Source organism: Budorcas taxicolor, chromosome 2, assembly GCF_023091745.1.
Source record: "Budorcas taxicolor isolate Tak-1 chromosome 2, Takin1.1, whole genome shotgun sequence".
Classification (NCBI taxonomy): domain Eukaryota; kingdom Metazoa; phylum Chordata; class Mammalia; order Artiodactyla; family Bovidae; genus Budorcas; species Budorcas taxicolor.
In genome coordinates, this window is record NC_068911.1 from 59,302,955 (window position 1) to 59,328,108 (window position 25,154).

The 25,154-nt window shown below is 40.9% G+C and overlaps 1 protein-coding gene across 1 annotated transcript in view; it reads left to right on the top strand.

Annotated features, from left to right (window-relative positions):
* Positions 1-429: 429 nt before the first annotated feature.
* The window catches only part of CERKL (ceramide kinase like), a 127,055-nt gene continuing 102,330 nt past the window's right edge, over positions 430-25,154 (top strand). The window contains exon 1 of the mRNA XM_052635884.1: positions 430-667. Within this exon, the coding sequence (XP_052491844.1) occupies positions 430-667 (238 nt within the window). The remainder of the gene's footprint in view (positions 668-25,154) is intronic.

Consider the following 25,154-nt stretch of genomic DNA (forward strand, 5'->3'; position numbering starts at 1 on the left):
TCCTAAAAACGGCGTGGGTGACCTAGTCCCAGACCAATTCAGTAAGAATCTGCATTTTAACAAGATGCCCGGGGCGGGGGCCGGGAGTACGCAAGTCCGCGTTTGAGAAGCGCAGGCCTACACTTCGGCGGGTAACATGCGCAAAATCTCAAGGAACTATAGGGACCAGGCGGAGGGAGCCACTTATTCCTCTTCCAGGACTGGGGTCCTTCCGGAGAGAGTCGCGGCGGCGGGAGGCTGGCGGGCCCAGCTGCCGGACTAGGTCAGGGCGGCCCCGCCTGCCCGCCCCGCCTCCCTCCCGGGTTTCTGCCCCGCGCGCGGTTGCTGTGGCAGCGCGGGACGCCGCCAGAACCCCGGCGGCCGCGGCCTCCACCTCGTCCCTCGGAGGCCTCCGCGGGACCCCTGCTCGGGCCCAGCCCGCGCTCCGCCATGCCCCGGGGGAGGCGCGGGGGCCGGGTGAGCGCCCTGGAGGGCGGCCGGGAGGAGGAGGCGCCCCCGGCGGCGGGTGCCGTGCAGTCGGCGCGGTGGGCGTCCGGGCGGCAGCCGGAGGCGGCGGCCGAGCTGATTCTGCTCCGGGGCATCTTCGAGATCGGGAGGGACAGCTGCGACGTGGTGCTGAGCGAGCGGGCCCTGAGGTGGCAGCCCATCCGGCCCGAGCGTCTCACAGGTGCGTGGTCCTGGTCAGAAGGTCCCCGCGCCTTCTCCGCCTCCTCCCGGCCTCACACCCCCCCTCCCGGCGCCGTCCCTCCTCCTCCCGCAAGCTCCTCCTCTGTCCCAGCGGGCGACCGCGTCCCCAAGCCGCCACCTCCTCCCTCCAGACCCGGGGAGGCCGAGCCGCCCCCCGGGGCCTCTGCCTGCCCGCTCCTGCCGCCTGGGTTGCCGTCCCGGGACCCACGTCACACTCCGCTCCCCTCCCCTGAGCCCCCCAAAGGGCTGCTGCTGCTGCTGCGACCCCATAGAAGGCAGCCCACCAGGCTCCCCCGTCCCTGGGATTCTCCAGGCAAGAACACTGGAGTGCTGTCTTCCAAATGCGGGAAGGTCACCCACTCCTCCCCTCCACGTCCGAGTTTTGCTCAACTGCTTACGGCGACGCTGCGAGTAAAAGCGTTTCAGAGTATACTTACACGTGGGTCCCGAATCCAACTTTCGTTTTGCTGACCCCTGAAAATGTCACCTGAGCTTTTGGTCCCTCTGGACTTTTCCATCCCTCGCATTGCTTGCCATTGTCTCTAATCAAGTCCAAGTTCTAGAAGCTTTTGTTGTTTAATATGGACTTTAGAATCATCGTGTTGTTTAGGAGTATTTGCCTTTTGACCGAAAACTACTTAGAGGGTGTTATAATTGTGTACAATATAAGTATTTAAAGACAGTTTGGAGATGATGTAGGGGAAACCTTGGGATGTAGTAAACATTTCTTCTAAATGATAACTTCGGAAATTTAAAAAGATATGCCTTCCCCTTGTTGTTTCCCTTGTTGAAAAACAAGACGCAATGTGCTTTTTACCTTAAAGACCAGAGAAACATCACTATTTTACAGTTTCTTGTACAAAAACCTAGCCAAACGGACTAGTCAGGAACTCAGAGTTCATTCTGATAGGCAGTTTCTGCTGCACTTGAGGTGCTCGCCTCAGTTCAGTCGCTCAGTCATGTCCCACTCTTTGTGACCCCATGGACTGCAGCACACCCCTGTCCATTGCCAACTCCCGGAGTTCACTCAAACTCATGTCCATTGAGTCGGTGAGGCCATCCAACCATCTCATCCCCAGTGGTCCCCTTCTCCGCCTGTCTTCAATCTTTCCCAGCATTAGGGTCCTTTCCAGTGGGTCATTTCTTCGCATCAGGTGGCCAAAGTATTGGGAGTTTCAACTTCAGCATCAGTCCTTCCAATGAATATTCAGGACTGATCTCCTTTAGGATGGACTAGTTGGATCTCCTTGCAGTCAACGGGACTCTCAAGAGTTTTCTCCAACACCACAGTTCAAAAGCATCAATTCTTTGGTGCTCAGCTTTCTTTATAGTCCAACTCTATCATCCATACATGACTACGGAAAAACCATAGCTTTGACTAGTTGGACCTTTTTTGGCAAAGTAATGTCTCTGCTTTTTAATATGCTGTCTAGGTTAGTCATGACTTTTCTTCCAAGGAGCAAGTGTCTTTTAATTTCATGGCTGTAGTCACCATCTGCAGTGATTTTGGAGCCCCCAAAAAGAAAGTCTGCCACTGTTTCCCCATCTATTTGCAATGAAGTAATGGGACCAGGTGCCATCATCTTACTTACTGAAACTGCCTTTGACTTTAATTTAAAATGTTTTCAGGTGTGTTGAAAAGCAAGGTGGGGTATTTTCTACATCTTTGAGTTAAAAACTAGGGATATGGGCATAGAATTCTCTTTAAGTCTGTTTGAATTTGGGGGACATAGAAGTTTCCCATTAGAGCTTAAATTAGCCTACATGGGTCTTTTTAACCTACAATGAAGCTGAAATACTATAGGAATAAAGTGAGACATTGCAAAATAAGGTATTCACATCTGTGTTGCAATAGTGGTACGTGAAAAGTCAAATGATGGTATGAAGCAGTAAAATGCTCTTTTATATACTGAGTGCTGGTGGAGGAAAAGTAGGCTGAATTAGTATTCCTCGCTGTTTAAAAGACATCCAGACAGTTATAACTCTAAAGGTTGCAAGTGTTGATCTTTAATTTTGACCTAAAACATGTTGGTTTTCTTTGCCTTCATTTAGATGTACCACCTTTTCTTTGTAACTAACACCTAGTATGTAAATATCACTTGGGGCCCCTGAATATTGGAGATCCAAACCTGAGCACCTTAGCACTTATATTTTAGGAGAAACTAATTATTAAACCATTATTTTACTTAGTAAAATAAGAGTGGGAAAAGTAAAATAAGATTAAGAGATATGTTTAAATGTGAGAAATATTCTCTGTCGTGGAATTAGCCTAGTTGGGTGTGGTGGAAGACAAGTGAAATTGATTCAGGTAATGGAGGAAAACTACAGCCATACCTGGAAGGAGGTGGTGTGGGAGGACTTTGGGGGAGATCATGTTCCTTGCTGGCCAGTGCCTGGCTGTTCCAGGAAAGGGTGGGGGTGGGGTTGGATCGCTGCTGGGCATTATCATCATAGGAGATGTTGCAAGACCGTTCAGTTTTTAAAACTCATAGTGCCTTAGTGGTTTTTTTTTTTTTTTAATAGACTTTATTTTTAGAGCAGTTTTAGGTTCAGGGCAAAATTAAGCAGAAGGTATGTATAACCTCTGCTCCCCACAATGCATAGCCTCCCCGATTATAAGTATTTCCCACCACGGTCATACCTTTTCCCACCAAGGTTGTATCTTTGCTAAATCTGATGACCCTACATTGACATCATTATCATCCAGAGTCCATAGTTTACATTAGGGTTCACTCTTAGAGTTCTGCATTCTCTGGGTTTTCCCTTATTTATGACATGTAGTAGAATTCTTCAGAGAATGAGAACCATGAAAAAATATATATCTGTGTATGTGTTTATATGCACACACAGACAATACAATGTGTGTGCGTATTTATATTATTTGAGATTTATTGTGGGAAAATATGAAATTGATTATGGCTTCCCTGGTGGCTCAGACACTAAAGAATCCACCTGCAAGACAGGAGACCAGGGTTCAATCCCTGGGTCAGGAAGATCCCCTGGAGAAGGGAATGGCTGCCCACTCTAGTATTCTTGCATGGAGAATTCCATGGATAGAGGAGCCTGGTGGGCTACAGTCCATGGGGTTGCAAAGAATTGAACATGATTGATTGACTCACACACGCATTGTAGGAATTGGAGATTATGGAGGCTGAGATATGCCGTTCGTTGCCATTTGCAAAGTTCAGAACCAGGAAAACTGGTTGTATAATTCAGACCAAATTGGAATCCCTGAGAACCCCGGGGAGCTGATGGTGTAGGCCCCAGAGATGAGATCTACCTGGAGAAGAGGAAGGAGTGTTTTATTTACACTCTGCATTTTGAAGAGTGCCTGACATATGAACATTTGTTCCATGAATGAATTTGTTAACTAGTCTCATGAACTTTAGCTTTGCCCATTGCTTTGTAACCTGATTACTACATTGCTACTTAATAACTTTTCATCACCTGTAGCAATATCCCCCAGCCCTTTTTTTTAAAGCATTAGAACTCTTTTTACAAAAACATTCTTCAGCTAATGTGGGCCCACTTCTCCACTGTGAGCATCATGGTCAGATGCTCAGCTGTAGGATGGAAAAGAAAGCAATCTATGACTAGGGCATGGATTGACCAGGCTGTCACATCTCTAATACAAACTGTATACACAAAAGGGCATCATCTGCGCAGAAAACTTCATCATTGCTTGCAGTGGTGCCTAAATGATCTTTCTATCGGAATCTCTGATAATGGTCATTCTATTTGTGGAATCATGCGTTTATTCATATTAAATACCAAGTTAGCTGTCTGTGCCCTAGGGTAGTGTGAAATCCTGAAGAAATGGAAGAGGGGTCAGGTGAGGATTTTCAGGTCAAATGAGAAAGGTCAGGCATGTCTGGGTCACAAGACCCTATAGGCAGAGCAGGCTGCCTGGGTGCCTGGGACCAGGCGTAAGGTGTCAAAAATTGACAGCTCAGAGAGGGAATGTGGGCAAATGCCATGGACCAATATGTGTGTTTTGTCATTTAGTCCTTAGCTTATCTTGTGACTGGATCAGATATTTTCAGAGTTCAGCATTTTCAAAATGATTGCTGATGGCCGGTGGGCAAAATTCTACATCTCAATCAGGGACAAACTTCTGGCAATATGTGCTTAACAAGTGGTAACCTTCCATTTGAAATGTTAGATGGAAGCAGAAAGTACAAGCATTTTTGTGCATCCTCAATGCAGGATCTGCTTACTGAACTGTAAGATTTGGTTTTGAGGTTTTCACATGAAGGAAAATCTACTCCCAGGGAGAGTTAGCGATTGGCAGGATTAGACTATATGAAGCTCTTTTATATATATATATATATGAAGTACATATATATGAAGCTCGTAAGAAGTACACTTCAGAATGATCAATTTAGGGATCTCTATTGACACATTGGAAAAGACTTTGATGCTGGGAGGGATTGGGGGCAGGAGGAGAAGGGGACGACCGAGGATGAGATGGCTGGGTGGCATCACTGACTCGATGGACGTGAGTCTGAGTGAGCTCCAGGAGTTGGTGATGGACAGGGAAGCCTGGTGTGCTGCGATTCATAGGGTCGCAAAGAGTCCGACACGACTGAGCAACTGAACTGAACTGATGACCAGAATGCCAAATGGCCACAAGTCTTTCTCTGCACCTTTATCATTTGCTAATGAACAGCACCTTGAAGTATGAAAAACCCTACAGGATATTCTACAGGCTCTCTACTCCAGCTGTCTGCAGTTTCCCATCTGCTGAAGGAAAGGTTTCAGGAGTGGGCACCAAGGGACCTAAGGTCCTGTCTGCACTTAAGGGTGTAACTGACTCAAGGCAAGTCATTTAACCCTTTTAAATGACAGTTTATTCATCTGCAAAATGAAGCATTTGCGTTATATGATCTCTAAGAATCGTTAACTCTGAAGTTGCATTTTATAGAAAATATCTGTTTTTATAGGCTTTCGATGTTTGGACATGGTAATAAATCTGAGTAAGATTTCAATGATCAACTTCCTGGCATGTGTGGAGTTGTATTTTACAACAAAGCTTCATAGCCCTAATGAATTTCTAATTGAAATAACTATGTGGAAAATATGGGCCAAGTTTCTTGCTCCCCTTCCCTGGCTTCAAGGCCAGATAATGAGAGGTGAACTGGTACCTCAACACAGATTCTGTCTTTGGAAAGAAAGAAACCATTTTCTGGTAGAAAATCATGGGTCAAGGCTAGTCTTAAGCAGATTTTTCATGATGGACAAAAGGACTAGCTTAGTCTTTCTTCAACTTCATTTCCTGTACCCTCTTACTAAATTCCTGGGCAAGGATCTTACAATATGCTTGATTATCATCATATTATGTTTTAAATATTTTTAAAAATACAATGAAGGTTTCATAATGGTTTACAATTCTCTTGTTAGACTTATTACCTCACATTACATCATTTCATGTTGTGTTTTTTCAGAGGGTTCTTCCTACCATGCCCTTGAGCTCAGCTGAATTAGAGAAATAACCAGAAAATCTGAAAAGGGTGGGCTTCAAAATAAGATCTTGGAAGTGTTTCTTTTTTTGAGGGAGCTAATGATTTTCTCATGCTTTAAGTTTATATAAACATTTATTTGTTAGAAACTTTTCAAGATGACAGGTAATGTGGAAAAATGTGAAAATGAGAAAAACCTAATCAATTTTAAAACAACAAGAGTTAGTGATTACTGGGGCTTAGCAGAGCTGGGTCCATTCTAAGTATTAATCTGCCTAAGCCGTTTGGGAACAGATGTACGTGAAACAGATCCTGGGCTCTGTTGTGTACATCCAAAGTGAGACATCTGTTGGTGAACCGTTGGTCAGGAATAATGGAAGTAGGGGTTAAACCCCAAAATGACCCATTACTCACGTAAATTATTAAAGGACTAATTACTCAGTAAACCACAGTGCTTTGATTCATCAGTCTACATATGAAAAAGAAAAAAATCTTCTTAAAAAAATTATTAGTGTGTTCCTAAGCTGTCAAAATTGAAGGAATTTTTAAAAGATGAGTGTGAAAAATCAAGCTTAGCAAGGAACTGCATATAACGTTTATGAAGTTTTTAAATGCTTTGACAGTCCTGTTAACCTATTGTGTAAATACGGTATAAAGCACATGTTGTAAAAATACTTAGCTTTTTCTTAATGTACATTAGTCCACACAGAAAAACAAAATATAGAATGAATCTCTAAGTATGGCTGTTCTGTTAAAATTTCTGTGCCGATAGAAGAAGGCTCTGTATCTACACTGTCCAATACAGTCACCACCAGCCCCTTGTGACTGCTGAGCACTCAAAATATGGCTACTGTGACTGAGAAACTGAATTTTAAATTTTATTTAATTTTAATAAGTTTAATAGCCACATGCAGCTAGTGATGATTAGATTTTAAAACATAACTCTAACACACAGACATACAAAGAGTTGAAAACATTTATTACTTTGATTCTCAGGCATGGGTTTTCATCTTTATTTCTCTAGTAAGGTATAGTTTTCAAATAGTTAATCTCAACATAGAACTGAATTACCATCCAATCTGAGCTGCTGATTTAAAGATAGATCTCTGAGTCCAGAGAGTCCCAAGTGGCAGAACCTTTGAACAGATTTTGTGATCCCCAAAACGTGCTTTTCTTTGTTATTATGAATTAATTGGCTGATAAAGTTTTGTCTGTAAAAAACCATTGTCTTATTGCTCATGTCATGATTTACTTAAATCAATTGGTTTCTTACTAAAGGATTGTGGGTTTGAAACAGCCATCCTCGCCTGTGTACACTGACCCCATGAAAGTCTGCATCCTGGTGTTCCTAAATACACCACAGCCACGTGGCACTATATGAAGACAAGTACTTAAGAGAAACTTCTCTTCTTTCGTGTCCCCTTCCTCTCACCCCTCCTCCATGAGGGGGTATTTAGGGTCACAACTGACACAGAAATATGCTCCTAGAACTGGTACTTGCATTGAAGGTAAGGGATGTACAAACTGAACGTGGGGCTGGACTGGATCAAGGTCAGTAAAGCAGAGAGGCTGATTCATACGGGATCTGCCAGAGTGGGAGGACCTGAAGGGAATTGCAGGAATATGAACATGAAGGAGCTAAAGAATCAAAGGGTCGTGGCAGTAAATAGTCGGGATCTACAGATAGCTTGGGTACACGGGAAGACACTATTGCCTAGGCTGGGCACTTCTGTGCTCTCTGTAATTTGGGAAGGCGAACCATCTTTGTTCAAAGGGCCAGGAATGTAGAAGACATAATTCACTGTTCGAAATACTAGAATACTCATTTTGAATCTTCTCCCTAATCCTGCCTGGTTCATTACTTGACTAGGTTATTTGATTACATTTCAAATATTGACAACTCTATAAGCATCATCAAAGTCCTCAACATAGTCCTTGCCAGTTCCTTCCGTGTGACTGTATTCCTGCTGAACTTTGAAAAGTACTGTGCCCGTGGTGGGGGTAGTGTGTGCTGGGCAGGTGAGTTCTGGTCATGTATGTGGTGAGCAAAGGGAAGGCACTCTTGGTAGCCATGGCTGTTTATATGCTCTTGTGCTTTCCAAAGTCAGTATGAATTGAGATAAGAGGGAAAGGAGGGAGGGAAGTGAAGTTTGAGGGAAATTAAACCTGCTGCTGACTTTTAGCCTGTAAACCAGAAGTTGAAGACCCTCAGGGTAATGGGTAACAGAATCCAGAGACAGGGAGGCAGGCGAACAAGTGGACAGGTATGGATATATTAAAACCAGTTGACACAGTGCTACGGACTTACGCTAAGCCTACAGGTAAGTCTTAAATAATGTACCAGCTGACTTTAGGGAGTTCCTATATACATTCCAAGATTTTCATCAGGAACAATGTTCTGGAAACTACCGCTGTTGCTCAGGATCCATGTCCAGTGTTTGATTGAAAATGCGTGCATGCTCAGTCGTGTCTGGCTCTTTGTGACCTATGGACTGTAGCCTGCCAGGCTTCTCTGTCCATGGGTTTCTCCAGGCAAGAATACTGGAATGGGTAGCCATTTCCTCCTCCAGGGGATCTTCCCGACCAAGGGCTCAAACCCACGCCTCCTGCATTGCAGGAGGACTCTTTACTGCTGAAAATAGTGAACGTTTACTCCTGTGTGAAGTGCATTGTCTTGTTTAATCTTCCCAACAAGACTGCGTAGTTCAGATAGGATTTTTATTTCTGGGACTCAGAGATGACCTTTCTTGCCCAAGGCCATGCTGGTGAGGGAGTTGCTGGGATTCCAGGCCAGGCAGCCTGACTCCAGAGTCCACGCTGTACCCAGGAGGTTATGCTGCTTCCTCAGTTCAGTAGGAAAGAGTTCTCCCTAACACTTTCAAGAGTCTATGATGTCAGAGTAGGTGGGTAGGATCATGGTTCAAACCAAAACAACAAGCCTTACTACGACAGGAGTGTCTGATTTTTTCAGGCCTTCATGACAGTTCCACCGTAGAGAGCATATTCCGTTGCTCTCACTTATAATTCCTGAGTAAATGACCAAATGAAAGTTTTTAAACCCAATATTTTTATTATAGAAAACATCAAGCGGTGCCATTAGGTGGTAACATCTGCATATCGGAGCTTGTTGATGTTTCCCCCTTCTGTCTTGCCTCCACCTTCTAACTTATTCAGCCTGGCATTTCTCATGATGTGCTCAGCGTATAGGTTAAACAAACAGGATGCCAGCAGACCGTCCTGTTGTACCCCTTCTCAGTCTTAAACCAATCAGTTGTTCCATACCTGCCTTAGGTAGAAGTGGCCAAATATGTGTGTTCAGTCATAGGCTGGGGGCTGCCTGAGAAGAGTGAAGTTAAGGTGGGTCCTAAAGGTACCAATAGCTGGAGGTTGTTGCCTAAGTGCATTCACTGCAGCAGAAAAGCAAGTTTTTTCTTAAAGGGAAAAATCACAGCAGCCACTGTAACCAATTAGGTTTAATATTATCATTATGAATCAGTTATTTAAATATATTTCAATTCATAACAGTGACTCTTCTTACTAATGCTCAAATTGCCCCGATTCTGTATGTTTGGACCAGTGGGAACCATCTTACACTGATTTCTGAGGCCTTTTGACATTTTCTTAGATGTCTCTGTTCACTCCCTTGCTTTCTGAAATGGCAATATATTCTAGGCCCATCTTGAACATTTCATGCCTGTCATCAAGGATGCCTGATTTCTTAAACTGAGTTATGGTATTTAGAGATCACAATTTGAGCCCCAGGTGTGCTCATTGCTAGTACTTTCCTTATATAGTCCGATTTCCTAGGTTTTCTTGAAAGCAGAGCTACGAAGCATGATTTTTTTTTTTCCTCTAAAGAACAGATGCACTATGGAATTATGCTGGTATCTCCAGTAAAAGTTCAAGACTAAAGGTTTTTATTTCTCTCTTTGTTCCTACCCTTAAAATTCTGTATTCTAACTGCAATAATATCATTACTGCTTTGCAATAATTGTACATCACAGAATAATAACACCAGTGCTACCGTCAACAATGTAATTAATGAGAGCCAGCCATTTAAGATCATTCTGTAATAATTTTCTTTTTGTTGCTTTTAGGGACATACCACTTAGAGTACGTGCTGTACTTAGTCACTCAGTTGTGTCCAACTTTTTGTGACCCCTTGGACTGTAGCACACCAGGCTCCTCTGTCCATGGGGATTCTCTAGGCAAGAATACTGGAATGGGTTGCCATGTCCTCCTCCAGGGGTTCTACCTAACCTGGGGATTGAACCCAGGCCTCCCATATTGCAAGTAGATTCTTTACCATCTGAGCCACCAGGGAAGCCCAAGAATACTGGAGTGGGTAGCCTATCCCTTCTTCAGGGGAGCTTCCTGATCCAGGAATTGAACCAGGGTGTCCTGCATTGTAGGCAGATTTTTACCAGCTGAACTACCAGGGAAGCCCAGAGAATGTGCTATGTGTAGTCAGATTATTATGATTTTTTAAATGGCTCTATATTTTATAATCTTACTTATTTTTGGCTGTGCTGGGGCTTGTTGCTGCATGCAGATTTTCTGTTGTTGCAGCGAATGGGGGCTACTCTCTAATTGCGATGTGCAGGCTTCTCATTGAAGTGGGTTCTCTTATTGTGGAGCATGGGCGTTAGGTCACGTGGGCTTCAGTAGTTGCCTCATGATATGTGGAATTTTCCTAAACCAGGGATTGAACCTGTGTCCCCATCGGCAGGCAGATTTTTAACTACTGGACCATGAGGGAAATCCGCAAATGACCATGTTCTAAAGACAGTTGGAATCAGTCCTATCTGTGATGTTATACTTCCAACTCAATATGCAGAATTATTTGTTTCATTTTTGCTTTTATTTGTGGGCATTGCTCTTTTTAATCTGAAGTTGTAATTATGTAAAATACTTACATGGTTCCAAAATCAAATCCACTAAGCAAGCTATATTCTGGGAAGTACAGTTTTTGTCTGTGTCCCTTCTACCCTTTTCCTTCCTTCCTATTATTGGTAAGCCTTTTAAATTTTTTGGTTTATTCCTAGATAAGCAAACATGTACATATATTCTTTTACTCACCCTACCCACCTTCTTAAGTGCATAGGAGTGTAGCATATATGCTTTTTTTCCACTTTGATTTCTTTTTGAATTACCAGTATTCCCAATATATCACTTGATAGAGGTATGTAGTGAGAATCCTCATTTCCTTTTGTATCTGCACAGTAATCTGTTGAGTGCTTTAGTTTATAAACCTTCTCTCTGTGAGGGACTTGGGTGGTTTCCAGTCATTTTTGCTATTGTGAATAGTGGTGTAATTAAAAACTTATCATGTCTTTGTTTAAAATGTATTTTTGAAATAGATTCCTACAAGTGGGACTGTTGACTCAAAGAATAAATACCTTATATACTTTTTAAATGTATGTTAAGTCACTTCAGTCATGTCTGACTCTTTGTGATGCTATGGACTCCAGGTTCCTCTGTCCATGGGATCCTCCAGGCAGGAATACTGGAATGGGTTGCCAAGCCCTCCTCCAGGGGATCATCCTCACCCAGGGATTGAACCCATGGGTTTCTTATGTCTCTTGCGTTGGCAAGTGGGTTCTTTACCACTAGCGCCACCTGATAAATCTTTTTTTTTTTTTTAATAAACTGACTTTCTAGAGCAGTTTTCATTTCACAGCAAAATTAGTGAAATGTACAGAGGTTTCCCATTTGCTTCCTGCCTACATAATTTTGCCAAATATTTCCAAGTCCCCTGAGAAAGATTGTGTTACTTTGCTTTTCTATCATCATCGTAGGAGGACACCTGTTTCTGTGTAGTTTCTTCAAAAGATATATTGTCAGACGTTTTAAAAAAACAATCTGAGATAAGAAATGGTATCCCATCATACTTTTAATTTTTATTTTTCTCATAAAATCATTCAAGTTTTTAGCTTATTTCTCCTAATATTAGGGAGCAACTATCATGTGCTAGGTGTCTGATAGGTATCAGGAATGCTACAATCAATTTGTCACAATTTCTGCTTTAAAGTATTCACAATCTGCAAGGAGGCTTATCAGCAAAATAACTAGGTGATCTGTTTTATGTGCACTTGAAGTATTACTTAAAGGGCACCATAAAGAACCACGGAAGTGTAGCTAAAGGGGAGAATCATTTTGTTTGAGTGGGCAGAGGAGGACGTAGGGGAAAGCTACAGAGAGGTGTGAGGGCCTTGAAACATGGCTAGGAGTTGGCAGTACAAAAGAATAAGCAAACCTTTATAGGAAAATAACATTTTGGAAAAATTTGGCACGAATGCGTTGACCTCCACGGAAAATAAAGCCATAGCCTGTAGGGAGAGTGTATGTTCATGGGGGGAGAGGACAGTGCTTTGTGTAAGTCAGTAGTTTGCATAGCACCTTGAGTATCATGCCAGGAAATTGGTGTCTTACCCTCAAGGTTGAGTAAGGGGAGGCAAAGACAAAGTGTCAGAGGATTTCAACTTTTTGTTTTTTAAAGTAGGTGAAATTTGTTTTAGGAAGACAGCCATGGGAGTAGGATGGATTATAAATGGGGGTAGGTTAGATTGAGGAGCCCATTTCAGCGGCTAGTCCACCAGCAGATCCAGGGAGGATGGCGAGGTAAGGTCAGGTGCAAAGGGATATCGGCAGAGATAGAATATAGAGGATGTGGGGTTTGAGGGGAAAGGAAGGCACAGTGGTGATGCTGAGATTTTTAGCTTGGACAGTGGAATGCATCTAGGACACAGCTAAAATTGCTTTCTGTTTTGCTGGTCTGAGACTTATCCCACTCGAGATGTCCTCTACCAAGCATCAGATATACTAGGGACTAGCAGAATGTCCAAACAGAAGGGAAACAGAAAGCTTGAACAAAGACATACACTGGAGAAATTGCTCCTGAAGGATTATAGATTGAACTCTGGTAAGTTTATGATCTGTGTTTTCTATGAGCTTCGGGCTCTCTTCTTTTGTGCCATTTCTTATTAGGTTGGGGCTACTTGGAAGAAAATAGTTGAAAGCTATTTTCAGAAAACATTTTCATTAAATATTGGTAAGAAAAGTTATGATCTTTGTACAACTGTAATGTTTGGTATTATTGAAATATTAAATCAGTGAAATAATTTTGTCAATTTTTATATGTATAAAAACTGTTTTTCTATCATTTTAAACTAAAAAAAAATCCATTTATATCATGAAATCTTTTGTTTAATACAAATAATATTTGTTCCAAATTAAACTTCTAAGCTTGGTAAATGTTACAGGCACATAATTCAAAGTAGTTTCCAGTGCCCATCTGTGCAGGAAGAATAAGATCAATAAAACTGAACAACTGTTAGTGTGTACTGGTTTCCTTATATTTTAGGCATGTTTTTATGTATTGAAAGTGTAAAGGCAAGGTAGTATATATTTTGTTCCAGTTTTCATTATACAGATGAAAACTTGTTACAGTTAAAATCTTGGTGACTATAATGCCTTTTTGAAATCCCATTCATAGCCCACTTATTTTAGATAATATTTAAATACTTTAGGTTTTCCCAAGTGGCTCAAAAGGTAAAGAATCTGCCTGCAATGCAGGAGACCTGGGTTTGATCCCTGGATTGGAAAGATCCCCTGGAGAAGGGAATGGCAATCTACGCCAGTATTCTTGCCTGGAAAATTCTACTGACAGAGGTGCCTGGTGGGCTGCAGTCCATGGGGTTGAAAAGAGTTGGACATAATTGAGTGATAACATGCACACACACACACCAAATACTTTAAATAATGTGGATACATTTTTGTCATGAAATTTGATTTATAATATGTTCTTATTTTAAAAGTAGAAATATATTCTTCTTAAAAATCACTATTTCAATTTCTTTGAATTAGCATTTTTCATATTTGGGAAAAAAAATGTCTTGATACCCTAGCTTCTGAAAGGAAGACAAATCTGTCATTTTCCAAGTTGTTTGTTTTTCGCTGGGAGCAAACCTACTCTTTTAATGAATTTCATGTCATGGAAACATCTTCTGGGGGAACCTGTGCATGTGGGCTAAATCACTTCAGTCCTGTCTGATTCTTTGTGATCCCTTGGATTCCTGCCAGGCTCCTCTGTCCATGGGATACTAAGCAAGTATTACTATTAGCTTCTAAAATAACTATCTTCATTATTTTAGGGTAAACTAAAGAAAACTCATGTTAGAGACTTGTATAAAGACTTTTGTCTTCTTATTTGGTTAATATTCTGTCTTTATGTGAATCTCAACAAAATCAGTTAAGTGGAAACTCTGAAAATTCAAGACAATGTGTATCATGTTCAATTTACTGTTAAACGATATTATGCCCTGGATGTAAACTTCTAATTTTATTTTTTCACCTTAATGAAAGCACTGGTCATTATTGCTGCCACTGATGCTCTTTTGTCTGCACATACTGTTGCAACATAATGTGTTGTGCATTTGATACGGATATTACCATATTGCCATAAGGAGCTGCTATTATTTTAGACACCAATTGATTCCATGATAGTGTCAGATTTCTTTAACATATGCTTATGTTTTTGTACAAATGACCCCAAGAAACATCTGCTAGTTTTGTGGTGGTATCTACTGTTTCTTTTTCAGAAGTTGACCTGTCAGTCACTTTCTAATGTGAAATCTCCAGTATTTCATTAGAGTAGGCTCACTTTCTGGTGATGTTAATTAAAAAACATTTGGACTCAGCTTTATGACATAATTCAGAAATAAATTGAACTGCCTGTGTACATTATTTTAAAAGTCTCTTTTCATGACTGTGTCATTGATACTTTAAAGACGTGCCCTTTTAGTGGGTCTTTTAGCATCCAAAATGTGAGGTCCCAAATTGCTTTCTAATGGTTCTGAAATATGTCTTCTAATTTTACAGAAGTGTGTAGCAGTTGTGGTGTATCATTGGCCAATTCATATCCTTTGCTAATTGCTAATCTTCAATGAATGTGTAAGGGCAGACAAAGGCAAAGGAAATGAAGGTTCAATATAGTTGTGAAATCTTTCCTCTAGGAGACCAGAAAAACTTCAGAGATCATAAGCCATTGATTCTGATACAGGTGGGACCCCTTCTTTACTTGCCATGGTATGACCTTGACTAAGAAACAGTGGTCACAGATTCTCATTGTCTGGCATTTTCTTTCTTGCTTTCGTCTCTGTTTTCTCAAATGTCTTTCTCAAGACATAGCAGCTTATTCAAAGAAAGCAATATGATCATGTACTTATGATAAACTTGGAACACAACAAAAAGAAAAACAAATTGTCTTTGAATAGCAGTATTTGTTCATGTTTGTGGAAAATATACAGATTTTCCCAACTCCATTGTATCAGAGGATGTGATTTATAAAATTTTGTATTACCTACATACTTGATCCCAACTCTAAACCTAATAAAATAAATATACATGAGGTTTAGTCCTTAATCTCACTTAGGTCAAGATAGTAGCACAAGCTTATTTTATTTTCTCCTTGTCTGCTTTCTGTGCATCAGCTGTTGGACTCCTTTAGACTCTAAACATGTCATCATTTATATCTCTGTGCTCATTCAGCAGCCCTTGCTGCTCTTCAGTTCTTTCCTTATCCCTTGGGTGACTTACATCATTGGATAACCTTCTGTCCCCTGCATGTCAGCTCTTGGCTGAAACTGAGCTGAGGCCCTTGCCAGGTACCTTTGGTGCTCGACCTGCTGGGATTCAGCTTTGGCCTCAAAGCTGTCTGTGTGCCTTCCACAACAAAACTCAATTCTGTGAGGGGTGACAGGATGACTGCAAGCTTTAGTTTCAGTGATAAAACCTGAATGAGGTTGTATTGAGTGCCTAAACAGCTTTCTCTTAGGTCTGAAATAGGAGAGCTAGGAGCCTCCATGTCCCTTGAGAAAGAAAGATTTCCCTCAGCCTTCTGGGCTCAACACTGAACCATTTAAGTGGAATTGTGGGCTGGACCCAACGAGGAGTGTAATTTCCTGGAATGGTGGTTTAGTTTTCTTCTGTGTTTGATGGGAGTAGGACCAACTAAGGGAAGTCCCCAGTGACTTTTCTTGCCTCTTGCGGGGCAGCCCATTTACTTTTCAGTCATGGCTTCCTACCCTTCTACCCCTCTACCCTACGCAAGGCACTGGAGGAGCCACAGGGATGGGGGAAGATATTCATGAAAAGAGTTTTCAGGTACTGGGTATGTCTGGAGTCCTGTTTAAAAGACAAAGACTGTTCAGCAATTGGCATTTTAGTACTTATCACTGCCTATCCTTTTTGTTGTTAGTACAGAAAATTTTGTGTGTATTGAATTGGTGGAGTGGAGCAGGAAACGAAATCTATTTTCATTAACTTTGTATGGTGCCTGGTGGTGTGATATCATGAACAGGTGGGCTCATAATTGTTTACTTGATGCTCTTTTTAAGAAGTCAATTATGTCATGGGAAATTGAAGAATAGCAAAATTAATTTGTTGAAGCCTTCTATAGGAAATCTTGCGTGCATGCATGTTCACTAGAGAAACATGGGGCTTTTCCCATAAAGGACAGGCTTTGTTTTGTTTTTAATAAGACACACTCTTTATAATTAAAACAAAATCCCAGTGTTAAGGGATTACTGTTTTAAATAATTGGATTTCTTTCCTTTGTTTCCCTGATCCCTATATATGAGAATAAATCTAATGGTGTCTTCGGCTAATACATATCTCCAGATTAAATAGTTCTGTTAACTACTGAATTTTAATAATGCCTCAAAGTTTACAGATGATAATATAGAAAACAGTGTAGCATCAAGAACTTATTTTAGATTTGGGAAAGGCAAAGATACAGGAACTAATTAAGAACTACAGAAGCTGTGGAAACTTTTTAAATGATATATTGATATTCACTGTAATAAACAAAAATAAGCTGTTTGCATAATTTTCTATAACCCTGCCCTCAAAATACTATGTTTAGTATCACGTATTGTTCCCTGGTGGCTCAGATGGTAAAGGATTGCCTGAAATCTGCCAGGAAACCTGGGGTTCTGTCCCTGGGTTGGGAAGATGTCCTGGAAGAGGGAATGGCTGCCTACTCCAGTATTCTTGCCTGGAAAATTCCATGGACAGAGGAGGCTGGCCAGCTACAGTCCACGGGGTTGCCAAGAGTCCGACATGACTGAGCGACGAACGCTTCACTTCATTTTTAATCTCAGACAAATGATTTCCTGAAATGGTATTTTAATGTCTGAGGATGTTTTAGCTTAAAAATGTTTAGGGTTAAAATGATATAGAAGAAAAGAAAAATCTAAATGTCTAGCTGGTACTTTTAGAAAAATTCCTTGGATAAGCTCTGACGCCTTTCTTTCTCTTCTCTTTTTTGATTGCCACACTCCGGAGCTTTCTTCCGAGACTCTTAAATCATGTGTGAGTATAGGAGCGGACAAGCATGAGGGTGAGTGGTAAGAAGGGAGGGTGTTTGCCTGAGGCAAAATCTTTCTCCATATGGGACCTTCTTAATACCCTCCCTCCGCCCCTCACATGAGAACTTGAGCTCCCAGGCCAGAGGCTGATTTGGGAGCAGCGTTAGCAGGAGACGGGGTGGTAGCGGGGAGGTGAGGAGGTAGATGAAGGGCCCTTTTTCTGGTTGATCACTTCTGGGCTTTGGTGAACCTATTCTTTCTTCTTTATTTTTGGCTGTACCACACAGCATGCAGAACTTCCCAGACCAGGGATCGAACCCATGTCCGCTGTATTAGAAGCACAGAGTCCTAACCAGTGGACCGCCAAAGAAGTCCGGAACCTTTTCAAACTGACCTGCTTCTCTACTTAATCCTGAGTCAGTCTTGACCCTTAGTTTTCCAGGTATAGCCATACTGGGTCCTCCTCAGTTTAGGAGCTCAAGGAAGCAGTGCTTCTAGTTCCAGTACAGAGTTTTAAAGAACCAGTGGGAACAAAAATATGAAGAACTTTTGAGAGATTTTCTATTTGATCCCACAGGAAGGCAGAAGGCAAAATGAAGCATATTGTAAATGATACTTTCAAGTCTTGCACACGTTTCTCAGTTACCCCCATCTGTCATTTCTGGGTTGGGTTGCATCCCTTACTTATCCTGATTGTGGTTTAGTTGCTAGGTTGTGTTGGACTCTTTGTGACCCCCAACGACTGTAGCCTGCCAGGCTCTTCTGTCCATGGGATTTTCCAGGCAAGAATACTGGAGTGGGTTGCTATTTCCTTCTCCTTCCCAAGCCACGGATTGAACCTGGGTCTTCTGCATTGTGGGCAGACTCTTTACCAACTGAGCCATCCGTGAAGCTATCCTGATTAATTCCCACCCAAAATAGTTTAGTATCCTCCTAATATAGCTCTCACTTCCGAGTTAATGACACCCTAAGCAGTTATTTAAAGTGTTTTCTCCCTTGGCATTCGGCATTCAGTGTTCACATTTGGAAATATTGGAACATAGAAGGAAAAAAGGAAAACGATTCATTTCTCTTATTTGCTATATTTTGCTTGATGTTGTGGTGAGATACAAGGTCACACGCTCTAGAAAATTTGGAGACTCTAAAGAAGAAATTAAAACTTAAGTTAAAGAAGGATGATATATTAGTCTGTCAGGGCTGCCATAACACAACACCATAGATGAAGCGGTTTGAACAACAGAAATTGACTTTTTTCTTATGGTTCTGGAGGCTGGAAGTCCAAGATCAAGGTGTTGTTAGAGCTGGTTTCTGGTGAGGCCTCGCTCCCTTAGCTCATGGATGGCTACCTTCTCATTGTGCCCTCGCGTAGTCTTTCCTAGATTGCTAATGTTTCTTTTCTTTTCTTTTTATAATTAAAATCAAAAAATTTTAATTGAAGGCTGATTAACAATATAGTGTTGGTTTCTGCCATACATCCACATGGATCAGCTACGGGTATACGTATGTCCCCTCCCTCTTGAGCCTCCTGTCTCCCATCTCATTCCGCCCCGCTTCGTTGTCATGGAGCCCAGTGTGAGTTCCCTGAGTCATACAGCAAATTTCCACTGGCCATCTATTTTACATATGTTCGTGTATATGTTTCCATGCTACGCTTCCCATTCATCTCACCCTCTCCTTCCTACACTGTCCCCCACTGTGTCTATAAGTCTGTTCTCTGTGTCTGCATCTCCGTTGCCACCCTGCAAATAGGTTCATCAGTACCATCTTTCTAAATCCCATATATATGGAATAAAATACGGCATTTTTTCCTCTTTCTGACTTACTTCACTTTGTATAATAGGCTCTGTGTCCATCCACTTCGTTAGCACTGACTCAGATGTGTTCCATTTTATGCCTAATTCTCTAGTGTACATGCAACTTTTTTTATCCACTCATCTGTTGATGGACATCTAGGTTGCTTCTTTGTCCTGCTGCTGCTGATATTGTTAATAGTGCTGCGTCAAACATTGTCGTGCCTGTCTTTCTCAGTTATGGCTTTCTTGGGGTATATGCCCAGTATTGTGATTGCTGGGTCACATGGTAGTTTTTTTTCCTAGTTTTTAAGGGATCTTCATCCTGTCTTACATAGAAAATATGCAGGCAGCTTATGCAACTCAATAACAGAACAACAACCCAATCAAAAAGTGTGCAAAAGATCTAAACAGACGTTTCTCTAAAGAAGACATACAGATGTCTAATAAATACATGAAAAGAGGCTCAACATCAGTCATTATTAGAGAAATGCAAATCAAAATTACAATGAGATATCACCTCACACCAGTCAGAATCAGTTCAGTGGCTCAGTCATGTCCAGCTCTTTGTGACCCCATGGACTGCAGCACGCCACATGTCTATCAAGTTGGTGATGCCATCCAATCATCTCATCCTCTGTCATCCCTTTCTCCTCCTGTCTTCAGTCTTTCCCAGCATCAGGATCTTTTCCAGTGAGTCAGTTCTTTGCATCAAGTGGCCAAAGTATTGGAGCTTCAGCTTCAGCATCAGTCCTTCCAATGAATATTCAGGACTGATGTCCTTTAGGATGGACTGGTTGGATCTTCTTGCAGTCCAGGGGACTCTCAAGAGTCTTCTCCAACACAGCAGTTCAAAAGCATCAATCCTTCATCACTCAGCTTTCTTTGTGGTCCAGCTCTTACATCCATACATGATGACTAGAAAAATCAGAATGGCCATCATCAAAAAATCCCCAAATAGTTAATGCTGGAGAGGGTGTAGGGAAAAGGGAGCCCTCCTGCACTGTTGGTGGGAATGTAAATCTTCCTTTTCTTTTAAGGACACGAGTCCTGTCAGACTAGATACTGTTTGTCCTGTGCTCAGTTGCTCAATCGTTTCCAACGCTTTGTGACTCCGTGGACTGTAGTCTGCCATGCTTCTCTGTCCATGGAATTCTCCAGGCAAGAATACTGGAATGAGTTACCATTTCCTACTTCAGGGCATCTTCCTGACCCAGGAATTGAACCCATGTCTCTTGTGTCTCAGACTGTTTGCCATTACTGCCATCTGGGAAGCCCCTAGAGAGCACCCTTATGACTTAATTTAAAGTTAATTACTCCTTAAAGGCCCAAATATAGTCACACTGGGGGGTTAGAACTTCTGCATATGAATTTTGGAGAGACAGAATTCAATCCCAAACAAAACTATTTACTGTATTACTCCTTTAGCTAAATCTTCTCCAATCCTGAAAGTGGGTTTTACCTCCTCCCCCAAAATTCCTGTTAATGGTGAGGTGAGATTTTTTGGTTTGTTTCTTTTTGATTTTTAATATAATGGTTGGCTACATCAAATGATATATAACACTGAGAAATAAGAATTTTTAGAAGAATGCAGTGAGCTAAAACATATTAAAATGGTTTGGAATGATTTTTTTTTAAATTTAAGTAGGTTTCCTCAACTCTAAATCTGTGTGACTGATATCTCATCAGTCTAAATGAAGCCCAAATAACAACCTTAGTTATATAATAACAAGCTCAGATCTCAAAGATTCTGAAATACATTTGAGTACACTGAGACTCATGAATTTGCTTGTCCTAAAATTTTCTGAAAACACAATGAACTTAGAACTTCAATTTTTTTGTCTATGACTATGAATGGTGAGATATAACTGTGTCTGATTCCTGCCCCACCCCCCACCCCCGGAACTTCCCATTTATTAGGGCTTATTTCAGGTTTCAGTGCTGAAATCAGTGTTCACTTTGTATCTTTCTGGTAAACCTTGCCAATAAATATTTGCATATTTGGAAGTTCTCAGGACCATCAGATTGTTGGGCAACCTTAAAAGGTCACACAGAGAAGTGATTTGGGTCGGTAGTCCTCTGCTTTATTTAAGTCGGAACAATTCATCTCTGTGGTGCGACCAGAATCCTGACCTACATTTGAAAGGGCAGTGCTCTTTTATCTGTTATCTAAATCTGCTGTGCTATAAAAGGGTGAAGCACAGAAAAGAGGTCACCATTATTAATTTCTTTGTTGTCCTGGAGTAAAGGGATTTGTTTTTGGTTTTCATTTGTTTTTGGTTAGATAGTCTGCTTCTGAGAGATAGCTGAAGTAGAAACTTCACTAGGATTCCTATATGAATTTATAGGAAACATAAATCTCAGGATTATTAAGTGATGATATTTAAAAATGATATAACTTTGGGGCTAACATTTCTCTAAATAAGGGCTAAAATGAGTTAATTTATTTGGAAATATTTAAATTAGAATTAGCTTTTACTTTTGATAAATACTGCCTTAAAAAATTTCTACTGAATCTTTAAGCTTTTAATATTTTAGCCATTCTCCTAAAGTAGGCATAGAAGCGTGTTCGTACCTTGGTTTAGTAAGCCTCTGATCATGCAAAGCAACAGATGTTATACCCAGCGTAATCATATGTATCCTGGAAACACATCTTTATAGAGTGGGATTGGTCCTTGGGGAAACAAAAATTTGGCAAACAAAGGGCATTAAACTGCTGATCTCAGCAGTAATTACCTGAGAGAGATTATAATAATCTTGTATAGGTAGCAACTACATACATGTATTGGAAAAATAATGTAATTCTAAAATACATTAAAAGGAAAGTGAACTTGTATCAATTTTAGCTCATCTGTCCCCTTAAAGAGCAGAAATAGCCCTCATTACTTTTTAGAAGGTTCTTTAAACAACTTTTTGGAAAGTATTTCTAGAATTCCAAACCCTAATATACTAAGGCTTTTGAGAATGTGTCTTAAAAATATAATCTCCATTGAAAATAGAGCATTTTAAACAAACGAACTTATGCCTGATCTTCAAGTATCCTAGTAACTCTGAATAAATTGCGTGCTATGAGAGTGCAGTTACTTGAACGAGTAGCCATACCAAAGCAGCAGTTTCTGTAATTTTTATCTCTTCATTCCAAGGGCATCTTAAAGCACCAATAGATACGACAAATAGATAAAAGAAATCAGAGCTCATTTACTTTCTGTCACAGAAGGTCTAGAATCATCTGGAAGTCAGTTTGAGAAGCACTGTATTAACGATTTCTTAAATAGTTACAAGGTTGTGGAGGTCCTTATAAAAATTTCTGAAGTTGATGGTGTCGGTTTTTGAGGTTTGAAGTTTTAAAATAAGAGTTTGTCAATAGTCGTAGTCCAAACAGCAAGTTATCACCAAGATCATCGTTAGTCTTTGTCAAAACCATTGTTTGCCATTGGTGGGGTAGAACTGATGAAGACCTTGCATTGTGAGTGGAGCACGTAAACACTTTCAGGACGAATACAGATTGAACTTGATAGATTTCCCACAATATTTGGGAAAATATTTGTGCCTACAATTAGAGTAGTAGTGACATGTGAGTCAGCTGCTGGTAATTTTTTCCTGTTCCTGTTATTTCTTTCTTCTTCCTTTATTTCTTAATTTAAAAGATTTTTTTTTAAAGATTTTTAAGTTAAATAATGGGAACAGATCTTATTTTTCAATGGATAAAGCCACAGGAAACAGCATTTCATTTAGGGCCACTGTAGATGCATAATTAGGTAATTAAAAAATGTTCTGTCTTGATTATGTGATGAAAGTCTAGGTAAGTCTTCCTGTTATTTCTAATTTATCTTCCTAATATTGTCTTTATGCTCTCAGTTTCTGCTTTTCTCCTAACCTATTCCATAAGATCCTTTGTAACAAGGGAGGTGTTTCCACATCTGCTTTAGGGAAGGCAGTCAGGATGCCCACTGATTTTAGGAGCTACCTTTATAAATTCAAAACAAAGCCAGAGCATTTTTGTATTCTAAGTGAGGGAAGAGGCCTACTGTAATCATTCTTTCCTAGTACCGTTCTGTTGTACATGCTAGTTTCATGGTTTATCTGGTGCAGGTATTTTGTGTGGTGACTGCAAGATTTGCTGAATTTGTTCAGGTAATAATAATATAATAATAGTAAACACTTGTATGGCACATTGTATGTACCAGGAACTGTTCCCGGAATTTTGCATATTAGCTCATTAACTCTTCACAACAATTCTTAGAGGTAGAGGCTATTCTAATCCCCATTTTCTAGATGAGAAAACTGAAAAGAAAGAATTCAAGTAACTTCTCCAAGGTCACACAGGTAGTAAGAGGCAGAGCCTGGATTCCAGCCACTTTGCTAAGAGGCTGTTAGCTTTTAAGTGTTTATCTCTGCTGCTTGTCTTTGGGACCTTTTTCTTAATAGAACCTCAAGTGCTGCTTTTAACTTGGGTTTTCAGAAAGACATCAAAAAATCTGCTGAAGTGTGAACCCATTCTTTGAGAGGAACCATATCTTCTCAAAGCCTAATTATAAAGCTTTTAGTAAAACAACTTTAGTAACAAGGTTGTTACTTTGTAAGCCCTTCTGGTCTGTAGAACAGAGGAAAAAGATTGTGAGCTTTAAAGTCCAGTCTTCTGCCGTTGACAGCTGTCTTTGATAAGCCCTTCACCTCTCTGAGGGACTGCTTGGTCTTTGTAGCAAGGGTGCTGTCTCGTTTAACTATCACCATAAGCTGAAGATAACTTAGAATTAGGTGAGATGGTGGAGAGGGCAATGGCACCCCACTCCAGTACTCTTGCCTGGAAAATCTCATGGACGGAGGAGCCTGGTGGGCTGCAGTCCATGGGGTCGCTAAGAGTAGGACAGGACTGAGCAACTTCACTTTCACTTTTCACTTTCGTGCACTGGAGAAGGAAATGGCAACCCACTCCAGTGTTCTTGGCTGGAGAATCCCAGGGACGGAGGAGCCTGGTGGGCTGCCGTCTATGGGGTCGCACAGAGTCAGACGTGGCTGAAGCAACTTAGCAGCAGCAGCAGCAGGTGAGATGGAGTATCTGATTTAGTTCCTAGCTTGGCAGGCATGTCATCTCACTTTCCATTCCCTGTGTTTCTGTACTATACTGCTTTCAGGAAAAACTGGCTGCTTTCTTGCATGGTGGATGGCATGTTAATGGAATAAATGTATAGTAAAGTAATTTAGCAAATATGTAAATAAAAGTTTCACTGCTTAGTATTAGCTTCATACTTGCTGATAGTTGGGAGGGAGCTGAGCTTCTGAATACAATAGTTCCTATCTAGTTAGTCATTCTTAGATGCTTAATAGAAGTTAGCGAAGGAAACAGTTGGAATAGAGAACTAATTTCAGGCAAATAAAAACTACAGCTTTAAATATTTTTTTTTTTTCTGACTATACTTGTAGAAGTTCAGCTAATAAAGAAGAGTTTTTAAAAGAAAATAAAAGCACATTTTTCAGAGGAAAATTTAGTTGTAATCTCACCTTTTAATGCAGGACTGTTTTTTCAAAGAGGCCTGTGGAACATGTGAATGAATCTGAATCTATGTTGAGAAGGTGCTCTGGGTAGAAACCAGAATGACAAGACAGATGGAGTGGTTGTTTCTTAAAATCTCCGATGGGTCCCAGTATCCTTTTGTAAAGGAATAATTTGGAAATAAGACTCCGTGAAGTCCCACAAGATGACTAGCTGCCTACTATGCTTCTGTTCCCCAGTGTACTGACCCTCGATGGGGAAAGACCATATCCGTCATCCTTATATCTGTAACAGTTGGGTCACAAAGCACCTGGCATATAGTAAGCACTTAGATTTTGGGACTAGAAGTTTACTA